General features: G+C 37.2%; 1 protein-coding gene across 7 annotated transcripts in view; it reads right to left on the bottom strand.

Moving 5' to 3' along the window:
* The window catches only part of MARK1 (microtubule affinity regulating kinase 1), a 62,283-nt gene that overhangs the window by 13,518 nt on the left and 31,036 nt on the right, over positions 1-17,729 (bottom strand). For 4 of the 7 annotated variants that reach the window (XM_055725830.1, XM_055725834.1, XM_055725831.1 and 1 more), the window contains exons 4-12: positions 14,893-14,941; positions 13,665-13,730; positions 12,603-12,673; positions 11,548-11,604; positions 7,473-7,709; positions 7,264-7,383; positions 3,064-3,163; positions 2,377-2,489; positions 1,029-1,203 (exon numbers count right to left, since the gene is read on the bottom strand). In XM_055725830.1, coding sequence (XP_055581805.1) covers positions 1,029-1,203; positions 2,377-2,489; positions 3,064-3,163; positions 7,264-7,383; positions 7,473-7,709; positions 11,548-11,604; positions 12,603-12,673; positions 13,665-13,730; positions 14,893-14,941 — 988 coding nt within the window. The remainder of the gene's footprint in view (positions 1-1,028; positions 1,204-2,376; positions 2,490-3,063; positions 3,164-7,263; positions 7,384-7,472; positions 7,710-11,547; positions 11,605-12,602; positions 12,674-13,664; positions 13,731-14,892; positions 14,942-17,729) is intronic. The other 3 variants (XM_055725832.1, XM_055725833.1, XM_055725836.1) reach the window with 1 other exon arrangement.

The raw sequence follows: 17,729 nt of genomic DNA, 5'->3' as shown, positions 1-17,729 counted from the left end.
CAAAAAAAGCATTTGAATAGCTATGACTGCAAACTCAGCACATATACCAACCTATTAAATTGAGCTTTGATGGCCTACGTTCTTTTTACCCACTCTCTCTTCATTACCAATTTGCAGTTCAGAACTAGTTCCCATATTACATCAATATGTAAAACCTGAAATAGTATCTTCATCCTCATTTTAAGCTCATGCTATTTGTGCAATATTAAGAATAAAGGAATTCATCGATACTTTTCAATTTTTTTCAGTACTTTTTGCTGCATTTTTTTTTCTCTGAACACTATGAAAGATCCTTTTCCCCTGAAAACCCTAGAACTACTTTGTTTAAAAGCATGTTTATACTTGGAAAAACAACAGTTCTTTCCCCCTCATTTTTTAAAATGCACTGAGGCAAATCCTCCATCAGTAGATTTTTACATTCCCTTGAAATAAAATCAAATCAGCTATTGATCTTCACAATATTGGTTACTTTTTTGGAAAAAAACACCACCACACTAACACAGATAGAGAATAGTAAAAAAAAAGGGGGGGGGGAGAGAATTACAAATAACAGTGCAAAGAAAAGGGCCAAAGATTTTAGAAGTATTTCTAGTAATTTGATAATTTTCTTTAAATGACAGGTGATTTTTTTCCCCTCAGTGTTTTAAATAGGCACTCTTTTTTGATGTAACCACTTTCACCTGAAAATGCTTCCTGAATACTTGGTAAAACTGTTGTCTCTTGGAAACCAACAATTTGGCCCCAACTCCAAATATACTGATAAACATAAGGGTTTGCTCTTTTGAGTTTATCCAGACCAGTATTTTGCTATTACTTCCTAAACAGGAAACATCTTCAAGCTCTTATTTAGTGAGCCAATCAAGTAACAAGTCTGAAAAATCAAATCTGTAAATTACATTGAAGCATTCATACAAATAAAAGCATCACAGCGGAGCATGATGAGATACACAACAAATGCACAGAGTGGTGGACCTGCCAGGTTCACAAAACACTGCACATTCAGACTTAATTTGTGTATGTTACTTTACTTGTTGGAATGTCATCCCCACCATGATCACTGAACCGCCGTTGTTTTTGATTAGTTGATATACTCCGTTGGACCTTCAGGTGAGCGGGAGACTGCACAGAACTGTTGTTAAGGTCACTGCTAGGACGAGACCTTTGACCCAAGTTGCTGCTGGACAAGGACTCACCTCCTTCAAACTGCAAGAAAAAGTTTTTCAAAGCATTAAAAAAAAAAAAAAAGTAATTCAACATTATTGGTACTTTCACAGCAAAATAAAGCCCAGAGTTCCAATCAAAGGCCTTTTATTTTTTAAATTTAAAATTGTCTCTAGAGTTTAATTTTCTTCAGGATTAACTTTATCACTTCATCTCTGTTTAATGTGCTTTAAAAACACGCAGCTAAAGCTAAGAAGTTAATAAATGCTCAAAATAAAATTAGAAGAATCTTGACCATGACAAAAGCCTATTTTAAAACCTAAGCCAAAGAATGTCTCCTTTTGCCTTTTTTATTCAAAAAGCTTAAAGAGCATTTATAGTTTCAGAACAATTTCAAAATGCATTGCATTGAGTTAAAAGGGTTAAAAAAATCAAGTGCTACTGATTCAAGTATTCTTTACTGCCTTGAACACATATTTATAAGATGTAACTCAGCCACCAGTTTGCTGATATCTAAGAAGCCTAAGCTGTAAGCAAGAGCAGTGGAAAAGACAAATATCCTCTTCCAAGAAGTTTGAGTCAGAAATCATTTTAGACCAATTTCCTTCATGCTCTGCCATCACAAGGGAATTCTGGTTCAGAGATGTTGTGGGAAAATGCACTCAAGGACGCACATATCAGATCTACACTATCCTGGAAATGAAGGAAGGGCAAGGAAGCAGCAGGAAAAAAAAGTCCTTAATAAAAATAAATCCCTTGGTCTCTGCTTGATTCCTTGAAAAAACGTTGTGGTCCCCCCCCCAAAATCTACAGGTCCCTCTAGTTCCAAACCAGTCAAAAGATTTTCTATCACAAATTTATTAGTGACTATGATGCAATTATTTATTAAATAATGCAATATACTATAAAACAGTACACGAGTGAGAAAGGGTGAGTACATTTCTGGGAAATAAAGGATGTCACATCTGAGAAGAGTAACTGCTCTCGTCAAATTCACTACTTCAGATTTTAACTGTAAACACACGTGACAGGAAGAACACTCAGCATTTACATATCCAAGAAGATGTGAGAAGAGAAAGGCATTAATAAGTTATCAATCACGATTTTTTAAAAAGAGGTGTTACAGAATAGTTCATAAAAACATTGACAACCAGAATATTCAACTCAGCCAGATACAGAGTCCAAAATAGAAGATGTAAATTAGGCAGCACTTACTTCAGGTGGTTTTCTACCTAGAAGCAGGTAAGTAGCCATGACTTCATCGTACTTTTGGTTTACTAAAGATTCATGGATTTCTTCTCTTGAAAAGCCCATTGTGACCATAATGTCTAAAAATAAAAAGAGCTAGATAATTTAGCAGAATAATTGCTTGGGTTTACTGACAACTTCAGAACAATGAAAACAGAGAAAAACTTGTAAGTTAACAGGTAACTAGGATTCAACTCAACCAGCATCATCTTTGCTGTGCAAAAGCAAAAAGGCTACAACTCCTCTCATTGTTATTTTCTTTTTGAAAGCTCTCAACTGTGTTTTTCAACACAGTTCAACAAGTAAAACACTGGCAAATAGAATTATGAATAGCTACAGGGCCAACACAGGATCTTTCTCTGGCCACGGCAGATAAAAACTGTTGCCCTCGAAAAAAAAATCTGTTTCCTTCTGCCTGTTGCATTCTGTAATCTTATTTGCCTTTTTCTGTGCTTGTAGATTCACGTCAGCTCAGTGAAGTCACAACAATAGTTATAAGGAGGGCACTGTAATGAAATTTCTCATTTAAATAAAAAGAAAACCTTTTACTTGTACAATGAGTTTGTATCTCTAATTCGAGAAAAGAGTTTAGTTTGACTTAGAAGATAAAATTGTGTAAGTACATCAGATGCAACATCCTTGTTAAAGTCTTACCTATTCTCTTGGTGTCATTAAAATCTGGTTCAGGCTCAGTATATGGCTTTAGTTCTTCTTCTTCATGGCCAACATTCATCCACCGATCCTTCATAATTTGCTAAGAGAAGAAATGAGCTTTAGGTTGATGTGCCATTTACCATACCTGATTAGATCTGTACTAGCTGGTCTGGGGAAAACCAATTTAAAATTCACAATGATCTGAATGCTGCTCCTCTCCTCACATCTTACAGTTTCCTCTTATCTTTCACATAATTATGTTGCCATTAGTTCATTCCCCCCCTACTATTTACCCTTTACAATACAAGCCCTCCACCAAAAATATAAAAAACCCAAACTACTGAGAGAAAAAACTTGCAGCTCCAGCACACAAATTTTTTTTATTTTGTACTCTTCCACTTCCACTATATCTTAATCTTGTCTTGCCGAGTGCCTGACACTCATGCCCTAATCTTTGTTAAGATCCATAGATGTAACTGCAATACCAACTCTATCACAATAAATAACTCCTTCAAATAATAACAAAGGAAGTATTTAGAAACTAAGGAATATTTCAGGAGTGTGCCAATGCTTCCTACAGTCATTAATTTCAAGACTGTGATGCCAACTGGTCATTTTTTCCTATGGATCTTCTCACTGCACCTGACCTAAATACGTTCACAGTTTGGCTGGAGGGAGAAAGGCCTCTTAACTCTATCTATGCCGTGCAGATATTTACTTTAAAATTTTCTCCCGCATTCTTTGCAAAGTTTCCCTTCTGCTGTGGCCTGGATCTTTTATATGCCTGCAAGACTGATCAGCTGGAATCTCTGACCACCAGAATTTCTCCTTAAGGACATATTCATCTTTAAAACAGCTAAAACCAATTTCCCTCCTACAGCAACAGGAACACATGCCTCTTTAGGGACAGATGCTAATATTGCTCACTAGATTGACAGAACAGTGAAACAAGTGCCAGCAAGTCAAGTTTCCCACAGGCTCCAAATATGCCTCGCAAACACTGAATTAAGTTATTTCTCACAAAGAGCAAAAGACTCAGTTTTCCACTGATATAACCAAATTCTTTGTATGTAGTGCTGCTGCCAAATTACAGACCCAAATAGCTGTATCCTTACAAGAACAATACAGAATTTTGCGCTCCGCCCAGTTAACATTTTGCTGACTGTAAGACTTCAAGATTTGTTCAAAGTTCTGCCACAGAACTGAGTTTTTTGGCTCTTGAGGAGGCTAAAGGGGAAGGGATGGTGAATACACATTGCTATATTGCATTTCTGACACACAGAGTACGAATCTATTTGACAATAGACTTTGGGGGAATCTATCATGTTACTGCAAGGCTACAAATCCGTAACCAAAGAGTACTATATAGTATCTACAATTACAAATTTTTTTAAAGATACTGTTAAATCTGAAGTTTAAGCACAATGAGGTGTTTGGATGACAGGAATCACACTGCTCAAATCCTGCCACCCTTTCTTGATCCTTCTGGAACTAATAGGTTAACCCAACAGCTCCCACTTAAGAGTTTTTCATGTCTCTTCGGTAGGTGGATTTATAATTCAATGTAATCTGCTCTAGCATTCCACCTGCTAAACATCTGAACTTTTGCTAGCTTCTGTCTTTTAAATACATGATCTCATGGGCATACTAAGTTACTGTACAACTCCTACAACAGGCTCTTACAATCAAGCGTTTTGAAGTGACAGAAATGATCCCATTCCAGGTTCACTACTACATCTGTGTAAGTTCAGCTGGGCTTCCAGTCAGCAGATCAAAAAGTAGTAGCCTAGCAGCCTTGGTCAGGGTATTAAAAGGTCCGACCCAAACTGTATTCCTTAATGATCAACCCAAACTGAATTTCAACCAACCAGATATTATTGATGAGGTTTCCTTCAATTCTCAGGAAAACTGTCTAATAAAGACCTGGACTTGCTCAAGACCTGTCTGTCTCAGTATTACCCGCTTTACTACTCTTTGTAAGCGTAAATCTGCTCTGTAGGTATTTCACATTGTGTTGCTTCAGAAGACTGGGGCGGGGGCGGGCAGGGAGGAATTTGTTGAAATGCTGATAATTAAGAGAGGTCCACATATTTTCTGTCAATGCATTTTTCCCATCTCTTCCTGTGAAGATTGACTGTTTTACAACAACATTCTCTTGCTTCTGAAATGTTTTGTCTCTGTTACAACCATGAAAAAGACTAGGCAAACCATTTAAATAAGATTTGCCTGGTCCTTACCAGAGGAAAAGTGCCAAGCCTAACTCATACGGTGCTGATCCTGTGTCAGTCTCAGCTTTGAGGCTAATGTGACTGACAAATATTGTATTGGTCTGCGAAAAACATGAATGGGAACTGGGCAGGTGTATGGCTGGGACTGAGCAAGTAATTAAAAGACAAAGCACAAAAGTCCCCCTACCTAAGGTGATGTTGTCTTTCTACCTTTAGAAACTTAATAAATATGAACTTTCATTGTAAATATGCGTTTTTAGGAAGTGCTCAGACAGAAGAAATAGTAATTTCTTTCTAAAGCATGCATCATAGCTTTCTAATACAAGAAACGTGATTTCAGGAACATTAGTTTAAAAAAAGTTTATGATGCTTCTCTTCCTCAGATTAGCATACTGATCAATACCCGTTATCATCAGCATTTTGGTACTGGCTCAAGACCCCCTGTTACACATAACACTTAGTTCCTCTCAATCTGACAACTACACCGTTCCAGTGAAGCTGCTATCCAACACCTTTTTCCAGGGATGGGAAGGAATTTTAGAAGAACTGGATAACACTGTAATATCTATAATGAAAGTGAAATCAGGTCTGAAGAGAAACTGCTGAAAATCCAGAGGAAAGGTCAATAAAAGGAAAATCTATTTTCCTAAAACTTAAACACACCACAGGAAACAAGTGATCTTTCACCATCTTTGAGTGACTACGCTCTTACTGTTTTGACCTCTAGACAGTAATAAATGCAACATAACTAGTGAATATCAGTAAAGTAGAAGCCACCATTCACTATTCTCTTCAGCACAGATTTTATCCAAGTTAAGACTATTTATAACAAGTAACAAATCAGCATCAGCTCGAAATGTTACACGCAGACAGAGCTCAGTGAATGCATGCTTCCTTGCACAGGTAGCATCCATGCCAGGAAGCATAAGTCATGCCACTACAAATAAAAAGCTGCTTAAATGGGATTTATTCTCTGGAACACCATCCACTGCTGCGCAAGTATGCACAGAAAGATGAAACAAAAGTCACTGGTGATTAACTCATGCAAATACTATTTTAAAACCGTTCTATTTATCTTCTGCTCTACTTTCATCTCTATGGTAAATAGATGTTATTTAAAAGTCTCTCTTCATGAAAGAATTCAGAAAATAGAACACAGCAGCATTTAGAGTGAACTCTACACAAAATATTTGTTATCAGCTTCAGAGTTATCCGGCAAGTATATACCACTACAGCAATCCTGAACAAAACAGCCCCTTAAAAACACTGAACCTTTCAGACACCTCACAAGTTATGCACAGATCTTCTCTGCATACCACAAAAAGAAAACCTAATTTACTAACAAAAAAAATTAATAATAACTGTAACTCCCTAGAAATCCTCAAAACAGATACCAGAAGGGGGAAAAGAAAGGACTGAACAGAAATAACTAGCAGTTATTAGCTTATCATTCAAAGAGTTCTTTGTTTTAGTGCCATAATACAGATAAACACTCACAAAAACCCCCACATAGTTTTCTATCACAGCTGTTCTTCTTGCATCTATCCTTTTTAAGAAGTCATGCTGGAAGTGGTAAGTTAATTCATAAATGCTTATGGTACTGCCTGCTGCTGGTTTTTGTTTTTCTGAAAAACTCCAAGAAGGTATTTACAATCTTGTCCTACTTTCCACATATTTTGAACTAGCTTCATTATCTGACTGAAACAAGTGGGAGAAGTTTGCACTTTGAAACACTCTTAAATGATAGTCTTTAGTGAGCTGCAATTAAGGTTAGACTTTCATTCATTAACACTTTCTATTTTCAAGCTGCACTGTTTCTGGGACATTTCCTCAATTTTTTTCAACAAGACTTGTGGGCCCTTAAAACAGGAAGAAGGTACCTATTGTGAAAAATAAAGAAGTCTTAAGCAATTATCCTGTTTTGTCCTTTCTTAATCTGAACCCCCTTTTTTTCCAAGATGAAATTACTTACTTCCAAGCTGCCTCGTTTTATTGGGTTCAGTACTAGTAGCTTCTTAAGTAGATTTTCACAGTCTGTGGACATATAGAATGGAATGCGGTACTTCCCCCTCAGTACTCGCTCCCTCAGTTCCTTTAAAACAAAGTTTTAAAAGGTGAGCCTTCTAATGACATAGAAGTTTTAAAGAGAGTAAAAGCCAAGCTTTCATATTGTAACTGTACCTTTAAATTCTGACCATCAAATGGCAATGATCCACTCACTAGCGTGTACAAAATCACCCCAAGGCTCCACACATCCACTTCAGGACCATCGTATTTCTTTCCTTGGAAAAGTTCAGGAGCGGCATAAGGCGGGCTTCCACAAAACGTGTCCAGTTTATTACCAACTGTAAATTCATTACTAAAACCAAAGTCTGCAATTTTAATGTTCATGTCTGCATCAAGCAGAAGGTTTTCTGCCTAAGAGAAAAACAAAAGAGGAAAAGGACAATTTATGTATCAGAATAACATCAATATATTACAGTGTATCATTTACCACTAAATGCAAAGATGTTTCTTCTTCTAAAGTGGTTCACATCTGTATCCTTCTTGCAGAACAAAAGAAATTAATCCCCCTGAATACATTACAAAGATTGAAAATGACTATGTTTACTCAGGAAAATGTAAGTGTTAAAAGCAGCTAAACAGACTTAAGTCAGCTAGTGAGTCAACTAGGAAGATTTTCTTTTCTGGAAGAAGTAACTTAGTTCAGCTTTAGACAGAAGTATCTAGGCATCTCAGAATAGCAGTTTCAGATTTTGACAGGTTCATGCCAATTTCTGATGCCAAGGAGCATAAATCTAATCCCAAACACCACCTACCATTTTGGTGGGGTAAACGTTAGAAGGGATTTAAGACTTTGAAAGAAAATCTCTTCTGCTTACAAGATGAAACACTTCAAGCTACGTGCTGTATCTTAGCATTCTGTACCAGAAAATTCTCTCCCCTTTGTTATCAATGTTTGCTTTAGCAGTAACACCACCAAGGTGTTTAACACGCAAGTATTACATTGTGTATGAAAAAATGCACGTATTATACATCTAAGAATATTAATGCCTGTGCAGCAATCACCATGTGAATGCAATGCGTCACACAGATGCAAGTATTCCGGAACCTGGAGAATCAGTAAACAGAATCTTATACTTAGTATCAAAGGTAGGTCAGATGATTAAAAGAGCTAGGTCAGAGAAATACTGATACATTACCGGAAAAAACCAAAGTGCATTTCTCACAGCGCAAGGATGCTATGCAAGGAGCGCAGCAGAACTGGGCCATGTTCACTCGTATAACTGGGACCCAGCTCCCGATCTGCTTATCAGCAACACAGGAGCAGCACTGAGCAGTGCAGGAATCCTTCTTTTTCAGCAAGAGGACAGAGACATTTAACCAGAGCAGAGGACTCACCTAATTGCCAAACATCAGTTTTATAGCAAACACAGACACCTGTCATTGGATGTTGCACTCAGAATTGAGCTCACAAAATAAAAAAAGTCTTAGGTCAGGATCGGAGAAGCAGCAATAAATTTGTTAGTTGCTTTTATTAAAAGGGTAAACAATCTTGTTTGCATGCATTTTTTTTAAAATTTTGTTTTTATTTTTAAAAATTTCACTTGCACTCAATGAACAGAACAGGAGACAATTGGCTACCAGTATATCAAGGCAATAGCTACGTGAGAATTCAGCCTTTATCAGGAAAAAAAACACAGCCCATTTTTACAAACTAACTTTCCTGGAAAATATTTTATTTTCTCAATTCATGACCTGTAATCTCAGCTGGTTCCAGCTGATGTGCCTGCAGACAGACTCACAGAGATATTTTCCAGATTTGACAGCCTTCTACATTACTGCACAAAGACTTCATTCTCCTTGTGGTGAAAACATAACTGTCAGTGCAGCTGCTCTGCGATTACAATAGTCCTCCCAGTTCAACAGTACTCTGCTACCCAAGTACCCCATGCTTTTAGGTTTCTTACTTCAAACACACATACCAAAACCCCCTTTTTAATATGCCAAATACAAAGACTGTGCTTTTGTTGGTTACATGCTCAGAGCAAAAAATATTAACAGTCACTGAAAAGGTAAGATAAGTTCTGTGCATCACAGGATAAGCCAAGTTGGAATTGGTTGTAGGCCTTTCTATGCAAGCTGTTTATCATCACAGAAAATTAAAAGGACACAGTTTAAGTACCCACAGGCCTTGCACTCACTCCTCTTCTGCCAGAATAGCCTGGACAAGCTTCCACAATTTCTTGTGCTTCTTCCTAGTTTAAAGTAACTTACATTTGATAGAATTTACCCTTTCTGATATTAAGGCCAAAAAGGCTTATCAAAAATCTCCAAAGTGCTGCCAGACATCCGCCCTGCGATACCAACAGTGTCAATTGGTCGGCATGCTGATAGCATTGAGAAAGTCAACAGAGGCAGATACAAAAGCAGACACAACTTTAAAGTTGCTTCTGCCTTCTCTGCAGCTCCATGAGAAGAGTTTTAAGTAAAACAGAGATAACACATAACATTTGAAAAGAAGAGAAAGTGAGAACACCTCCTCAAAGCCAGATGTTTAGGCCTTTTTTCTTTGGGTAATGTATTTTTCATTGGCTAGGCTGAATGGCTCTCAATCACATCACAGCACCACGCTTAACTTTTCAAATTAGTCTAGCACAACTCCATCCAAGAGAGGACAGAGAGAGAAAAGCAGGCAAAGACATTATTTTGGAGCCTGCCTGCCTGTCTTGCAAATAGGAAGGAGTTCAGCAGCAGAGGACTCGTGACAGATGGTAAAAGGGATCCTGTGCGAACACTGCGAAGCGGTTTTGGATAGTCCTGTGACCAACGCGGTGAGCTGTACGCGTGCTATGGAACTAAGAAATGAGAGAAGGGTTGGAGGTTGTAACGGGCTCTGGGAGGAAGAGCGAGATGCAGGATGCTAAATAACTGCAGGGTTTAGTGCAGTAAGGCTCACTAACATAGCTGGGCTGAGCAAGCCGATGCCAGATAAGCAGGCAGAGAGGGCTAGCTCCCTACTGCCAGCCAAGCACAGGGCTGAGACAACCAGTGAAAGCGGCTTATCCAGCCAAGCCAATAGGTCCCTAGGCGCAGCCTTCTGGAAAGCTCAACAACAGTGGCTGCAGTAAGCTCCAGGGAGCTTGACAAAACATTCATGGGCTTCAAACCACCATGCAAGATGGGGAGGAATTTTTTTAATTAAGATTTCAATGAGATCCAGCCCTTTCCTTCCTTGCATTCTGACTTCAGAGTGGCCAGGCACCTCCTTCATTGTCAGATGACAATGGTCGTGGGGCAGGTAGGACTCCGCAGAAAAAGATGCATTATCCAGCACCATATGCACACGCAGGAGCTGGCAGATTGACAGGTATTAGGGAACAGATTTGTGAGAAAGAGGTTGTAAGCATGCTGCAGTTTATTAAAAGCAAGTTAAGACAAAAGATACTAGTGAAAAAAAACTCCCTTAGGAATTATTCAACCTCAGTTTTTCACAAGTATTTAGATACATCAGTAAAAAAAGAACCTACACCAATATCTTCTTTGTAAATGTACAAGACGAAAGCAAGAGCACAAGCCAACTTTTAAGCAGGTGAAGCTCTTGTGTCCACGTCCCATGGTTTCTAAACCTGGCACTAAGACAACTTCAGGTTGAAGGCTTAGGTTGTACCTGCAATGGCTGAACTCTTTAACAGGGTCTGGTACATTTATACAGATAGATATATCAGAAAGCATCAAAAAAAGAAAAACCAGCCAGGAAGTCCAACTTATTTCTGTTTACATTTGATTTATTTTCTGTCTGAATTAAACACTAGAGCATAAACCAGAAGTTCAAATGGATTAAAAACCTAATATATTTCTTACGAATCATGAAGAAAAGATCATTTTAAGTATCTTGCAATATATTTTAACTGAAAATATTTTAATTAAGTAGTGCTGACTGGTATCACCGAACTTCTGTAGCTTCGCAGTGTAGATATCTGCATGCCAGCAGTTATAATTCTCTGGAGAGCAAGTCTTTTTCTTAAAGCCAAAACTGGAATGAAAGTAACACATGTTCTATTCTTGTCTCCCCTGCTCTACCAGGCAAACTACACCATTTTTGTGCTTCAGAAAACTGAGAATAAAATATAAGTCATAATTCCCTCATTCACATGTTTGAGGCATTCAGACAGTAGCAAGGACAAGTATATAGAATGAAATTAAGTCATTAATTTCTGCCAAATAGAAAAACGAAAAATAAGTAACAGCCTACCTTAAGATCACGATGAACTATGCATTTCTGATGACAGTACTGCACAGCAGATACAATCTGAAACACCAAGATGATCAGTGAAATACTTTATTTCAATCTCGGTACAAGTTTTCATACATAATTTAGTAATTTTGGTCCTGATACGATCCAGTAGGACATAAGGAATTAATAAAAACAGCTTGCATTTTAGAAAAATATTCATGGAAGTTTCATTAAAGCCCAAATAATAAAATTAAGAAGTCCCTAAAAGCAGCTTATTTTCTTATTAAAAAAAAGTTTAATACATACTCCTCAAGGTAATAGGAGAAACATCTATTTTAAATACGGATCACCCAATACCAATAACTATAGAAGAAAATTATTCCATCCCAACCCAACAGCCAGATGTACTGTCTCAGATTTTATCTTCTGAAACATTTGCAGCATACCTCTGCAATTCATCCTTAACAGAACAGTTCCTTCAACATTTTCCTATACATGCATTGCATATATATAACAAAAAACAAGTCCGAAACAGCAAGTTAAAAGCAGTTTCTTTACATGCTAATTACATAACTTAATTCTGAAAAATACCCAATTTTGTTTATTTATCTAATTAAAGCTTTTCACAGAATAATCACTAAAAACAGGGTAAGAAAAAGATTAAGATGAGAAAGTTTGTAATAAGAACATGAAAACTTGTTACAGAATTCCCTTCATATAAAAAGTGTGACATGACACAGCAATACATGTCATTGTATCAACATCTCTAGATAGAACATCTGTTAAAATTCTAAAATACTCAGAAAAGGATTAAAACCTCAAGTGAGTCACAATAAAAAACGTGGCTCTTAGGAACATCCACTAAAAAAGAATGTACAACAGTGTTACTATTTTTAGATAGTACGTAGGAAGCAGTTATTTTTCCCTTCAGGGATTTTTTCCATTCTAGCTTTAATAAACATTATCACAACAATGAATATTTTTTTAAAAGTAAAAGAAGTATGCTCACACTCATCTCTATCTGAAAACACCATAAATAGAAACAAAAGGAAGATTGAATGTTAATTCCATACCTGCCTGAATTTTGCACGAGCCTCTTTCTCTTTCATTCTTCCATGTGCAACTAGGTAGTCAAACACTTCTCCTGACCACGACAAGGACAAAACATCAGTCCTATTGTCCTATTTTATTTTTGACTGTCATGCACAACTGTATCATGCTTGAAAACACCCCCCACCCCCACCCCCCTTTTTCAACAGAAAGGAAATAGAAGCAGCCAGGAAAAATTCCTTTTTACTGTTTGCACTGCATTAAATTTTTCAGACATGTCAAGAAATATAAAAATGGAACCCTCCCTACTAAGGCTTCTTCAATTTTTAAAATTACTTAACACTGCGAAACAAAAAAATAATTTACTTTAATCACAAAAACCCATTCATACTGCATAAGACACACTGGGAAACAGGCAACTTCTTATGTACCAGATTTGTTTCACATCTCTCTAGTGGCTTCACTTAACAAAATTAACTGTATTACTTTTGTTTTTTCCTGCTTCTTCTCTTTCTAACAAAGCTGCTCATATGCCCTTCAGATCCCCATCTTTGTACTGTCTGATGAGTAGCCTTTCCTAGCTGGTCACTAGCCCTGTGGTGGATTCCCTTCCCACACTCAAACATTCCCCATTCAGATGCTAAGCTGCTTCTCAAGCGGGCACCCACTATCCTTTACACTCTTATGATCCTGCTGGTCCCCCTTCCAGTGTTCCTTATTCTCATTCCTCGAGCCTGCCTCTCCAAGTGCTTTGGCACACATTTTCAAAATAAAACAGGGCATCGGTGCTTGCCTAAATGTAGCAGATTAATACTGAGCCAAGTTTTTGCCGGAATCAGTACCAGATTACCTCCCAGCATTCCAGTACAGAATATGAACTACCCTTAAGCACAAGCCTAATAGGTTACAGAACGTGATGCAAGCAAGCAAGTGTGCCCTGGGAGGTCTGCTAGGACTGTTGTGAAGGCCAGACAGGAATAACTGTTTAACCATAAAATCCTTAAATCATGTATTCCTAGGCATGCAACTAGCACAGTTTTCTATATTGCAGTTTATCCTTAAATCAGAATTAACAATCTACTTACCACCACTGGCATACTCCATTACCAAATACAACGTCTTTTCAGTTTCAATAACTTCAAATAATTTTACTGTAAGAAAAATGAATGAGAGAGAGATTGCAGCAGGGAGCAAAAGCACAGCACAAAACCCCTATACTCATTAAGTGAGTATACTTTATGGCCAGTGATAACACTAAACCATAGGAAAACTTTTAATCCTTTAGGTTAGCATTCTTTTGAGGGGGAAAAAAACAAAATTAATTTCTAAATCACGGTTGACAATAAGGCACATTAATTCATCATTTTCTCAAAAGTTTATGCATACTGTACAAACAAGGTCATGCTGAAATTAGGGTTTAATTTGACACAGACATCTTTAAGATTATACAAACCTTCCCGGATTCACTAGTAAACTGCTCCCAGTTAGAAATCTGAGATTCTGACCAACTGAAAACTGAGTGGATACCAGAAACGTTAAGTCTGAAAGACTTTCCTCAGATTGTAATAGTAACCACTCATTTAAAAACACACACACGCCCACCGCCACCCCCAAGAAAACAAAAAACAGCGGAAGCTAAGAATGCTGGAAAAGCAACAAACAATTCAAGGGATGAGAAGGGAGTGCCTAGCATGTAATAACTTGTACACCTCATCCATACCTTGTATGCAACAAGCCCTCTGGCCAATTCAGGACCATTAACTGTCTCTGGAACAAGACTGTCCAGCCCTCCTCAGCCAGAAGAATTGTCATCACAAAGTAGGGCCCTGAAGCTGTGGGGTAGGTGAAAGAACTAAAGCAGAAAGGGAAAATTACATACTTTGTAATTCTAATTTTCTGGAAATATCAGTCAACGGGAGTCTTTCCTAGACTGAACTAATGGAGTTTTGCTACTTTCACCCAAGAAACTCATGCTTTTTGGCCTCCAGAGTAACTTAAATGGAAGAGGGGAGTTGGGGCCCTCAACAGACTGGACTGCTCAGCATCTCCTACTTTAAAGCTTTTTCGGACTGAGCAGTTTATCTCCTCTGAGCAAAATTCTTGTTTCAAGCACAGTCAATAAAAAGAGGTGAGTGACAATGAAGTATTTACTGAATGCTCATTGTCCTATTATCTCAAAAAAGTTTAACGAACAAAAGCATAACAGTAAAGTACATTCAAATAAAGCCAAAGAGAATAAAATGTAAACAGGATAATTAAAAAAAAAAAAGAAGAAAAAAAAAAAAAGACTTTGCAGAAATGTAAGGTCCCTACCAATATTGGGATGATTCAGTATCTTCATTATTCGTACTTCTCGAAACAACTGTCAAGGAAGCAAGACAATTTTCTTAGTGTGTTTATTAAGGAAAAGTTACACAAGATATGCTATTTTAGATGGCAAAAAGAAGCAACATAACCCCACAGAAAATGGCATTAGCATAAAATACAGATAAATAGAGTGCAATGAACTTCAGAAAACTTAATCTGCATCTTATATGTCACATAAAAATAACCACTACCAACTGCGTATCAAAACCACACCGATCTTTAAGCTTTACATAGACACAGGTAAGTTTTATAGCCCCTTCTGGAATTTCACATTGACCAAACCCAACAGATCATCCATGTAAGTTTTTGTTATATCTCTGCTTCAATTTCTTTGGTGACTTGCAAGTTCAGCTAACTAACTACTCCTGAACACAAACATAACTGTGGGTGAAAATACAAGGTGTAGTACTACAAAAAAGTCAAATGCACAGTTGTTAAAACAGAATGGGGTATCAGGAACCCTGATGTCCCCCCGTCCTACCACTCCACAGAGGTGAAGCAGGCAAGTTCGCTTTTCTCACAAATACCAGATTTTATACTGGGTCTCTCACAGTGATGTCCTGAAGATTTATGATTGATGAAAGACCATTTTATGATCCCAAGTCACATAATTAAGAACAACTGGACAAACTTATAGTTTTAAGTGTATATACTTAAGACAATGGTGGGTTTACTTTTTTTTTTTTTAAACCAGAAACAAGAGGTCTTTGCTCTTAAATTTCTAGTACTCCTGGGTTTATTGATTAAATAAGAGGTGAAGCAAGACTAACCTAGGTGCTCAGAGGGAAGAAGGCAAACAAAAGGAATCCAAAATGACTATATAGTTCTGTTACTCTATACTTAAGGCTGTCAATACTGATAAGCTTGCACTGTTTTACTTCAAGTGAACAGCATATCCCCATCATCAAATCTATTTACTCTGCTGCATGCTCTTTAGTCCCGCATTGGGCTGAAGGAAGATGCTGAAAGGAAGGAAGAAAAGCCCACTGGCTTCCACGTAATGCTTACATTTTGGAAACATTTTAGCACTACAGTCCTCCTTAGAGAGAAAAGGCTCAATGCAGAAATGATGTCTCAGAGACAACTCTCTCCATTTTCAAAATCAGTCCCATTTGTTTGGATGCTACCTTTGCAAAACAATGATGCAAGCCAGAGAGCAAACACCTCCTCAAAGACTAGCACTTTAGTTTCTATTTTATGACAGCTGAGGCTACAAGCCTACTTGTCTAAACAAGTAATTAAAACTCTTGTTTAGACAACATTGATGGTTTTTTACTCCATTTGTACAACTTGGTCATAACAGTTCTAAAATTCTGTGGTTATTCTACAAGATTATAGAGCAAAACCTTTTTGAAATCCAGCTTTTGATAGAGTAATATTGCAGTTATTGTTTTACATTATTTAATTATTTCAAGATAGTTACTAACTACTCACCTTATAATTGCCACTAAAACAATTTCAGAGGGAAGCAAAGACTACAAAAGCATTTTTCTGAGAAAACATGAACAGTATGATGCAGTTTGTTCAAAATGTAACACATGGGTATGTAATACTGTGCACTAGAATTAACTTCAGCAAATTCTTGTTGCCTCATAAAGTCAGTTATTTCCAGGAAAAAAACATCATACCAGGCTGTTCTTTGTGCATTTTTTTTCCTTTTTTTGCTAAATATATGAAAGTCTTGCACAAGAAAAAGTTTCTCAGCTAAATCAGTATCAGTTAGTCAGAAACTAACAAATTCAAACCAATAGATGGCACAGCTTCAGAACAGCTTCTAAGCAGGTGTGGGGAAAACTGCAATTTCTGCAGAGGACTGGAAAGTTATTTCATAAATTAACAGTATTAATGCTGGTATAAAAGTTACAGCAATGAGTATGTGTCTTCATAAGCAGGCTTAAAATATTAGACTTCTATAAAAAATAATTTCATATTTAGAAAAAAGATCATTTAAGAAGCAATTTTACGTGTAATGTGAAGCACATAGTAAATAAAAAAGTGCGTTACTGTAATCAATATTCTCACAGATTTTTAAGTTTACTATTGGTTTAAGATTCAAGTTGATTTCACAGTGATATAGTTTGTTCCACACAGTATGCAAATTCTTTCCTCCATAAAGGAAAAAAATCTACTAGGAAATGGACATAAGTCTATTTTCCTCAAGACAGAACAATACTGACCTCTAGCCTGATGCAGATACTTTGTTATATGAAAAAAATACTTACTTGCTCTGGTTCTGAATAGAAGTCATCACCAAGACCCAAAGTATGGGCTTAGGTTTATTTTGCACAAATGCCAATAAAATTCTTTACAACATCTTGTATTATATATCTTGTTGAACAGACATTTTTCAGAAAGCTGAAGTGTATGTTCTCATATAAAAGCAGGTACGCAGTCATGGTGGTCACCATGGGTACATCAAGAGGAAGTTGTTCGTCAGTCTTTCGAAAGAGAGCAGCTATTTTAAGGCAAATTCTAAACGAACTCGAAGTCATGAGGTGAATTTGGGTATTTTCTTGCTGGTTAGCAGCTCAGAGGTGAGCTGCTGCTTTGGGGATTTTTGACTCAAAGGCACTTTTAATGCTGGTCGAAATGCATTTGCATGCTTAGAGCAAGAACTGGACAAGGCTGAAATAGCTGAAGTTATCTTAGGTGATGCTCATCCACACAAATCATGTCAATCATAAGCTGAATGGAAACTGATTATTTTATTTTACAGAGGGGATGGCTTCAGCCTCCCTACAAACATATAAGAGCAGGGCAATAAAGAAATCAGCAGAGTAAGA

The sequence above is a fragment of the Falco cherrug genome, chromosome 13 (genome assembly GCF_023634085.1).
Source record: "Falco cherrug isolate bFalChe1 chromosome 13, bFalChe1.pri, whole genome shotgun sequence".
Classification (NCBI taxonomy): Eukaryota; Metazoa; Chordata; class Aves; order Falconiformes; family Falconidae; genus Falco; species Falco cherrug.
This window is presented reverse-complemented; position numbering and strand designations above follow the sequence as displayed.